Source organism: Antrostomus carolinensis, unplaced genomic scaffold (genome assembly GCF_000700745.2).
Source record: "Antrostomus carolinensis isolate BGI_N321 unplaced genomic scaffold, ASM70074v2 scaffold25571, whole genome shotgun sequence".
Classification (NCBI taxonomy): Eukaryota; Metazoa; Chordata; class Aves; order Caprimulgiformes; family Caprimulgidae; genus Antrostomus; species Antrostomus carolinensis.
Genome location: NW_010296736.1, coordinates 50644 through 60586, shown reverse-complemented (window position 1 = coordinate 60586; position 9943 = coordinate 50644). Strand labels below are relative to the sequence as shown.

At 48.9% G+C, this 9943-nt stretch overlaps 1 protein-coding gene across 2 annotated transcripts in view; it reads right to left on the bottom strand.

The window, feature by feature from the left end:
- Window positions 1–9789: 9789 nt before the first annotated feature.
- Window positions 9790–9943, bottom strand: part of NOS1 (nitric oxide synthase 1) — a 41781-nt gene continuing 41627 nt past the window's right edge. For both annotated transcript variants that reach the window (XM_010178388.1, XM_010178389.1), the window contains one exon: window positions 9790–9912. In XM_010178388.1, the coding sequence (XP_010176690.1) occupies window positions 9790–9912 (123 nt within the window). The remainder of the gene's footprint in view (window positions 9913–9943) is intronic.

Sequence of the window (9943 nt, the reverse complement as noted above, 5' to 3'; positions counted from 1 at the left end):
AGCTATACCTGCAGCAATGTCGGCTGTAAAAGTCCCGCCGTGTCTCAGGTAACGCCGCAGCCACGTTCCCCTCAGGCCAGCCTGGTGCTGCAGGGCTTGCCAGGGGAACAGCCCTTCACTGCTGGACACGGATCCCTTTATTCCTCTCACCTGCTCCTTGCAGACAACCTAGGATCTTTCTGTCCTGATCACATCCATGTCCTGCTGCTCTTCAGATATATTATATATAATATATATTCTTTAAATAAAGGCATATTCATACCCCCTTGCAGCAGCACACTCCCTTCCCATGTAGAAAGCCACGTCCATACTTCCAGCTCATTTTCCTGACCGTTCTTTGTGCTCAGGTCTCTCAGGTCCTCCCTGGACTACTGCTTCTGTGTTCCTGAGGCTCCAGCATCAAAAATTGTCCTGGATTGTGTGCAAACAGCCCTCCTTGCTTGACAGTGTCATTTTCCCAGTGGACGTGGTCTAAATGTGAAACAGGGAATGCTGTGACTCAAGCAACCTTACCAGAAAGTGTTTCTTTCTTGCAGAGGAGCAGATATTGCTGATTGACGCCACCATCCTATTTATAGTGCTCTGGCATTACAGGTAGGGAACTAGAGCAAGGCCAACATATCAGGAGAGCTCTTTCAGCATTAAAAACCCAGAGATAAGAGAAGAATGAAGTCTGCTAGATTTTAGTTCACTTTTTTATTTTGACTGTAATGCAAACAGGCATAAGTATTCCATAAAATCAGAAGATTGGAACTATACAGAAAGAGGTGCATGCTTTAGAACAATGTGGATATCTTGCAAACAGAGCCAGAGTCAGTCCGAGAGAGGGGGCTGGAGTACATTGTACGAATGGCAGAGGTTTTTAGCAGCATTGAGAGCTCAGAGGTAGGGGGAAAACCATGTTTCTGACCGCTTAAAGCACTGGTAGGATCAAATACAACACTGACCGGCTCATCCTTGCTCCCGCTGTCCCCACCCCTTTTACTCCTCAGAAGAAACCTACCTTAGGATCACACAAAAAAAGCTACAAAATCAGCTAACCCTCCCCTCCACACATACTTGTTTTATGGGATGCAAAGTGAGAGTAAAGACAATGTGCCAGCTTTAAATCATGGCATCATTTTATAAACCCAACGAAGGCACAATGACATGATGGGAGGGAGGAAGGAGCAGGAGACCCAGAGAGCAGCGAGAGGTTGGAGTCTCATCTAGCAGAGCAGAGTTTACCCACCACATCTGAAGAGTTGAAAGAACTTCTGCAATGAGAAGTTTGGGAGTTGCCTGCCCCAAAGCTGCTACCCTTCACAGACCACTCCCCTTTCTCATCTCGGCACCACTGCTCTTCAGGAAAAAGGCCACCAGAAAAAAAAATAATAATAAAAAATCCAAACCAACCTTTGAGGCTTAGGCTTTTCATAGGTGCCTAAGGGAATCGAGGGAATAAATCCCTGTTCCTATTACAAAAATTAATTGGCACTGAATATCAAATTCCCCGGGTGGCTGGCAGAACTCATGTTTCTAACTACATGCAATCTAAAAAGCAATGAGTCCTGGCTGAAAGTCATCTTACTCTGTTCAGCTACTGCCTGGGGAATTGCGTATGCTCCGGAAGAGCTGGGGATGTTGCTGCAGACCAGGGAACCAAGCTCTTTTCAGCATACAGATCCCAGGGTTTGTGGAAGGCATCTTAAGGCAGCAGAGCACGTTTAACCTTGGGAATTGTGGACATCTCTATCCTTGGAAATACTCAAAACTTAACTGGATAAAGCCTGAGCAACTCTAACTAGAGCTACTTTGAGGAGAATGATAGACATAGAGACTTCCAGAGGTTGCTTCCAACCTGAATTGTTCTGTGATTCTAAATTAGGAAGAATTTCTTTGCTGAAAGGGTTCTGAGGCATTGGAAGGGGTTGCCCAGGGCAGTGGTGGAGTCCCCATCCCTGGAGGGATTGAAGAGTCGTGTAGACACAGTGCTGAGGGACATGGGTTAGTCATAGGGGACTTGTCAGTGTTGGGTTCATGGTTGGACTTGATGATCTCATAGGTCCTTTCCAATCGAGGCAATTCTGTGATTCTGTGACATTTGCCTATTTTGTAGAATTTTAGCAAAACAGAAATTTTGCATTGAATTTCATTTGCTCTAAAGCCATCACTTCAATACTGGGCACGGGGAGATTCCGAAACACCGTCTGCTGTTTCTGGAAGTTCTGTTGAGTACTGTAAAGTGTATTTTGTTAAGACATGATTCCATGCCACGATCACATAGAGAAAAAAATGAAATAGCAGGTTCAGAAGCGAGTAGCACTAATGCCTCTTGTTGGAGTTGAATATATATTGAGGCAGTTTTGTTGCCCTTGGAAAACTTTAAAATCTTCATTAGCGATTATTGTGGGGACAAAATATTCAATTATTTCATTCAAAATGATTTGATATTTCTTTTTTTCTTTTTTTTCTTTTCACACCCAAATCCAACACGTGAAAACAAAGCAACAAAGAAGCCCCAAATCAGTTGCTCTTTTAGATCAACTTTTTCAGTATTTAATCTTTACATTTTTAAAGTCTTAAGAATGCCCCTGGAAGAAAAAGACTTTACCTGGCATTATTTACTAGCAGATTTTTGACCCAGCCCTACAGAAACCTGTGTGCAAATCCTGCAGTCAGGCTGGGTAGGTGTCTACCCACAGCCCAGCTCCCCACTCAGCTTTTCCACAGCCCCAGAACAGCTCCTCAAGCTTTGGCCTGTGGATACAAGAGAAGCCCCCGGTGTCTCACCCGCTTCCCCACCATGATGATGAGGAGTAGCTGCAAAGCTCACAGGTTCAATTTTCTTGCTTTTTGAAGTGCTTCCTCCTTCCTTCCTCCCTGAAATCTGGCCAGGTAGGTACATGAATGAGTAAGGCAGGAAAGAAGCAGCCCTCGCAGTGATGCGCTCTGGGCTGCGGCTGCTCAGCTATGAACTCACAATCTGTTTGGGTTGGTTTTTTTTTTTCTTCCCTGTGATTTCCATGGCTCAAACTTCCATCACAACCAAACATCTGTAGGGGTGGAGGCCAAGAGTTTCTAGTCTACTTCATCCCTGGCACAGCAGGAAAAAAGGTGTATCTACATGACAATGCTTAAATATTTCATGAGCTACCCTTGCACCTGTGCTAAAATCAAGCCAGTTTTGACCTCTGGTAAGTAAGCTCTGTTTGACTTCTGGAACCAAGTGCTTTAAAGCAGCAATCTCATTAGCTTTCTCCAGCTCCCCTGATTTCCTATTAAACACATATGGCCATATGGAAGAAGCTAGAGCTCAGATCTCCCTGTCAAGGGTAGATTTCAAATGTATTACTAGAGTCATGCATTGCAGGCAAGTGCAAGTGCAGATTGACGCAGGCAAAAATACTGCCGTCAGGAAATTGCTGCTGCTGCTGCTTGTGAAAGCCTGACCCTGCAAGCTGCTGAAATCCCCAACACCACTGAAGCCACTGGGTACAGAAGGCATTTTATACCTGGGAGGACTCAGATTCTAGATGAATTTTGTCCAAGTTTGGGAATACAGTTTTCAGGAGGGTTCAACACTGGCTAAATTTTGCTCCTTCTGTTCTTGTTTTAACAAAGACAGAGTTACGGCGAAGTGGAATGGTCCTGAAAATGTGTCTCCATCTGTTCTGTAAAGGGACTGCACTCCCCTCTGGAACTATCAAAGCAATTGCAAAATTATCAGAGCAATTCTGAAACTGAGAACTGGTCCCCAGTGAAAGCAGGAACAAAATTTAGTTTTGAGCATAAAATTCTCCTTCCAAAAACCACTGGGAACTCTGTGCAGCTTCCCCACAGGTATAAATCAGAGGACTGGAATGGCTTCAGTGGTCGTAAGCCAGGAAGCAGCAGCTTTGGCTGGGGCTTGGCGCAACTCCATGAGGCTTCAGCACAAACATGCCCTCTCCCCAAAACAGCTTAATAAAGCCACGGTCTCCAGTATGTGGTCGATGTTCACAAACCCACGGTGCTTGCAGAAGGTGGTGTCCAGTTTGCACCCACACTCTGACCCTGCACTGCCTCCATACCCCTATAAAACCCCGTCACTGGGAGATGAACTGCAGAGCACGGCTGAGCAGGGCTGTAAGTTTGTTCCCAGTTATCCCAGGGGGAATTTGCCCACCAAAAATTTCACTTGTAAAATGAGGTCAGCCCCCAGTCTCTTGTGTGCTAGGAGCATTCCCGGAGAGAGCAGAACGGGAGGGCAACCCCGGTGCGATAGTCTCTTCCCAGCACAAGGCACTGTAAGTCTGTTGCCACCCCAGGACCCACCTTTGCTGAGCAGTTTACTACACCTTTTGGCTGGACAGACAGGGCTGAGAAGGAGAAAGGAGGGATCTCCAGAGGGGAGGTGGTAGAGGGAGCCTGCGTTACAGCCTGGGACGGGGCAAGAGACATTGCACACTAACAGGAAAGGAGCAATCACAGTTGGTCTGGACTCAGGTTCATCAGCTCCTGTCTCTTCCCATCTCCTGTTCAACACATTTGCTCCGGACACAACTGCAAGTTTGCCAGCCATGCATGAACACATTGGCTCACACTGCTCTGGGTGTCCCCTGCTCATCCCTGGGGACATGTAGGCACAGGACAGGGGACAGGGAGTGTGGACAGCCCAAACTCAAACCCCAGTTCTCTGGCCGGTATGAATGCGACTGGCTCGGTTCCTCTAGTGCAATGAGCTCAGGCCTGTCCAGCAGCAATCGTGGAGGTGTCATCTTTGCAAGTCTGCTCCTGATGGCAAAAGTCTCATTATTTTCCCGCTGTCTTTCATAAATAGAAGAACAACAAACTCCCAGGCAGTCCTTCTGGGGAGATGAAACCTTTGAAGTCATCAACAACACAGGCAGTAGATACCCTTGCACTGAATGAACAAATTATTTTTCTCTGCTAGTGGACACAGCAGGTTGGGAAAACAGAGAACCATTTCTCATGAGTTTTCAACTTCATCTATAACTTTCTGTGGACATTTGAAAAACCTACAAATTAAAATCTTTCAGAAAAAAAAACAACCCCTCACTTCATGGTGTTTTGAAAATCAAATCTCCTTTACGTTTAATCCCTGGGGAGTGAAAAGGAGCTGAGCTGCTGCAAAACAGGCAGTGGTGGACATCCTCCAGGAGAGAAACTGGGACCTTGGATCAGGCTGGGTGTCCATCAGGTCCAATATACCTTTGCTGCAGAAGCCTGGATGGGTGGCAGGGACCCAGAGGTGACAGATTCCTGAACCAAGTGGCCAAGGTCTGTGACAGACCCCACCTCGCTCTCTGCTGTTTTATGCATGCTGGAGATATTGTAGCTACACCCACGTGTCAGAACCGTCACACTGAGATGAGCAGAGTCTAGACAACTGGTGGAAGAGCTGCATTTGTGGAATGATAAAGCAGATCCACAAGTTTATTTCCCGCTTTGCTGGGGGAGAAAATGAAGCTGGAGGGGAGTGCAAAACCCCTGCGGGTAAGGGGGATGAAGGAAAAGTTAAGACGTCTGAGACTGACTCAACAAATAATAATGAATCAAAATTCCCAGTGGTGCAGCTTGTGAGGAGCAAATGGTCCTACTCAGGCAGAGGGAGCAGAGAAGCAGCCCAGAGCCCTGGGGGACATATTAACTTCATGGACCTTCACGGCAGGGAGGGTGTTCCTTCTCCAGGGCCAGGCAGGCAGGCTCACCTTAAACCAGCATTTCCCTTCCAAAGGGCTCTGAAGGACTCACCTACCCGATGCCTGTTGAACTTGAGATGGCTTTGGCTGTCTGCCCTGCCCAGAGCCCTTTGGTGATCCCATCAAAGGCAAGGCACACACCCCGTCCCCTTCTCTGCTGCACTCCCCTGCTGCTTTCACTGGCAGCTCAGGTGGAAGGGGGAGACGGAGGTGGCCAGCATTGGGGTCCACAAAGAGCAAGCCAATTCATCTCAGCCACTGACTGCAGCAGCAATGTGACTTCCAGATGGGAGGTGTTATACTGAGACAGGCAGAAGGCAGGACAGAAGAAAACCAATTGCCAGCAACACAGGATGAGCTGGGAAGAGGACAAAGTCAAGGGCGTTTCTTTGGGCACTACCTCCTCTTTGGGTTGCATCACTCCTTCTCCTAAAAGGAGGACCAGAGCACGAAGTCTAGAGCCAGAATTAAATTTCTCAAAAGGAGAAGAAGAGTTTAATTTTTTTTTTCCTTTAGCTCAATTTCTGCAGCCATAGGATGGGGGTTTAGGGCCAGGCTTATTGTATGTTCACAGCTCTAAGGCCAGCAAGCTGGTTCCCACAGGCAGGACCTCTGCCCAAATTCCCACATCCCAGCAGCAAAGGGACCCAGCTCCCCCCTGGGATTAGGGTGCAACCCACAGAGGTGGGCCAAGGGGCTGCCCTTTTTCCTGTCCTGTCCTGCTTTTACCTCCAGGTCACCAAGTCCCCAGGCAGTGACACAAACCTGGCCTTGCTCCTGGATCCAAACCCTGCTGCAGCCACCCTGCCAGCCCAGCGAGCTCGGCTCTGGCCACAGCGTGGCAGCATGCATTCGCATTGTACACCATGCTAGATGTTCTGCTGGGACCAGCAAAACTGAGACTTGGATCTCAAATTCTCCCAATGTCTAGAAGCCTTTTGTTCCTAGATTTTGGGCTGGAGCTTCCTCAAGCATTCAGGGTGTCAAAGTTGCAGAAGATGGTCACAGAACATGCCACAAGCAGTAGGAAATGCCAGGAGGTCCTGGCTGAGGGTGGGGATAACTGCACAGCCACAGCTTGTACCATGGACTGGGAGAGCAGCAAACCTCCTGCAGCTCTTTTTGTTCTGACTTTGGTTAATTTTAGCCCTCTGAAAGCAAGCTCACAATTGCAGGTCCTGGACAAACCCCTTGCTGTCAGCATTGTGGGTGCTTTGCTCCATACAAACATCAGCGCACACTTGAGCAGAGCAGGGGCAGGAGGAAAGGATCAGCATCTACCAGCTCAAAATGTCAACCCTGTATCCCTGCCTCCAGCAAGAGCTGCAGCCCTGCCCCTGTGGTCCTCATCCTGGCAGTGAGGGAGGACACAAACCCTCTTCAGGGTGAGGAAGGGAGGAGAAGGAGGAAGGACACACAAGGTCACGCATGCTTTACCTTGCAGACAGCTTTTCTCCTGTTAAGAGGACTGATACCTTTCTGTGATGGTGTTAACAGATTGCTTTTGGGGCCAGATTTTTGAAGCAGGGCTGAGGTGTGAGCTTGTCAGAGCCCAGAATCACGCAGCATCTTTGCAGCTGATCTCACCTCCCTTCTCACATGAGATGTCCCAACAGAGACAGCTCGTGCCTGTGGCAGGTGGCACGGAGCCTACAGAGGGGACTGGCTTGCCACCAAGATGCCACATGTATTTCTTTTGGCAGGCAGGTTGCTCCATGCTGGCATTTTCTGCTCCTGAAGGTGTGGAAGTGGATGGGGTCTACTGTCCCCAAACTGCTCATAACACTGCACTAAGGTGGAGCTGACACTCTCTGGACTTTCAAGAGTCAGAACATCCTCACCAAGGACCAGGAGTCTTCATAATCCTCCAAGTGATGCCTTCCAAATAGGCTTTGTTACCAGGAGGTGCCTCTTGCAACTTGGAGTTGGAGCCGCTTCTCTCCCATCCTTGTGGCTTTCCAGTCTCACCTGGGAGAGGGTTCACACGTTCACAGCATGCAAAGCTCTGGGATGCAGCCAGTCCCTGAATCTCTCCCACCAGCATCATGGCTGCAGATCGTATAATTCCTGTAAAGCCTTCTGGAGGACAGCCTGGCCAAGCAGCAGTCATTGCGAGAATTTTTCCCTAGCATATACAGCAGCCTGTGCGTTCAGTGCTTGGCTCCTCTGTGGGAGGACTTTCATGCCAGCAAAAGTGGGGACTGAGCAAAAGGAGAAGGTCATGGGAAAGAGGGAGCAGAGAAGGGGAGGCAAACATAGCGCAGAGTCCATTTTGGAGAAATCATGACACGTGAATCAGAGACATCCCACCCTTTGGATCAAAACAGACACATTTGCAGCCATGCTGCTTGGGGATGAACAAAGTTCATAGGCATGAGGCACATCATCTGCCCTCAGCCTCGGGCATGTGCCCAGGTCTGTACAAGTCCAAAGGAAAGCCACAAAAATTGCAAGGAATCAGCCAAGCTCCGAGCTGGGGAAAGCAGGAGCCTGGGGGGAACAACCCCCCGATCTGGTCAAGCAACAAGACCAAGCTATTGCTCAGCTCCTGGCACCTCTGCTCTCCCCCAAAACACCAAAAAGGCAGATGATCACAAAGGTGGTGATTTCATGCAGCTGCAAAACGCCCTCATATGAGAAGAAGGAGAAATGTGAAGTTCTGTTAAGAGCCACTGCAGGTTATAAAGCCATTGTACTTCAGTGGGGAAAACCAGGGAAGGGAAAGGGGGTGAAAAGAAATTGCGACAGGACAAGAGAGAGAGCAAGAGAAAGAGGAAGAAAAGGAAATAAAAATCATCATCATCAGGACACAACAACAGGACGAGAGACAGAGCAGTTTCCATGGGCAGTTCCCCGTGGAAAAGGAGCCACCGTGTCCGTGAAATACAAAACCCAGTGCCCTCCGGCTGGAGGGGACAGCAGGTGCTGGGACTGGTTTGGCATCCCCTTGGGGTGTAGGGTCCAGTTAGGAGCAGAAAACCCTGCAAGGGAGAGGGGAGAAAGGCTGGCCTTAGAAGGAGCAGTGAGGAACATCTAGGACTAAGGACTTCCCAAGGGATATTGTTGTAGACGGGGATTTACAGAGCCCTTTGCAGCTGGGTGAGGTGGGCAGGTAGGTAACCCTTACCCCTACCTAAAGATGGGAAACTGAGGCACTCTGTATACAGCACATACCCCAAAATATGTATTACACTGGAGAAAAATTCCTACCAAACCTCAGGGATGTTGGGAAACCTGCTCCAGGTCAGCCGTGCAGGGAAGGGATTGCACCCAGGCTGCCGAAGACCAGGACAAGGAGCAAGATCCATGCAGCTGCTGCTCATCCTTTATCCTAAATAATCCTTCTGCTCAGCCAGGGAAAATCCCACTGAGACAGAGCTGAGCAAATAGCAAGATGTGGTGGAGCAGAAACAAACATAGCAAATGTCAAGCTTTTTTTACTTCTCATGGTTGTTTTTACAACAGCGGAGAAAAAAAAAAAGTCTCCAGATCTTTCCTAACTGGGCATGAAACAGCCTGGAGACCTCTCCCACTGTGGGTTCCTGCTGCTTGCACCTCTGGACCAGCCAGTCCCCCCAGCAGCCAGCTCTGGAGCTGGGGAGACCCACCCCTCACTATAGACTCTCCACACCTTCCAGCCCATCATCCAGGCTGGATGAGGCTTTGAGCAACCTGGTCTAGTGGAAGGTGTCCCTGCTGATGGCAGGGGGATTGGAACTAGATGATCTTTAAGGTCCCTTCCAATCCAAACCATTCTATGATTCTATGATTCTATGATCTACCAGCTCATGGGCAGGGGAGCAGAGACAGGCAGCGGGCAGGACTCTTGTGCTTTGCATCAACGTTTGGATGGGATCATCAGGTCTGAGGACGTTGGTACGTTGGGTGCCTTAACCCCGGAATGCCAGAGGGGATTTGTCCTAACGAGGTGCCAGCTATTTCAGAGAGACTGCCAGGCAGCAGCTTCTGCTTCCAAAAATCAAACACCTTTTCTCAACCTCTGCTGTAAGAAGATCCACGTGTGTAAAAGTTAAAGCTTCCTTCCCCCACCCCGCAGCCCACGCGCCAGGGAGACAATCGCAGGGGTTAAAATAAACACGTCAACTCACTCATCCGTATCTTTTTTGCTCTCCTCGATGAATGCAATAGACTCGGATCTAAGGCGGTTAGTCACTTCGTACGTACGCAGGGTGACTCCAAAAATATCCTCGTGGTACCGGCTGTCATCCTGAAACGTGGGAGGGGGGAGGGGGGGTGGG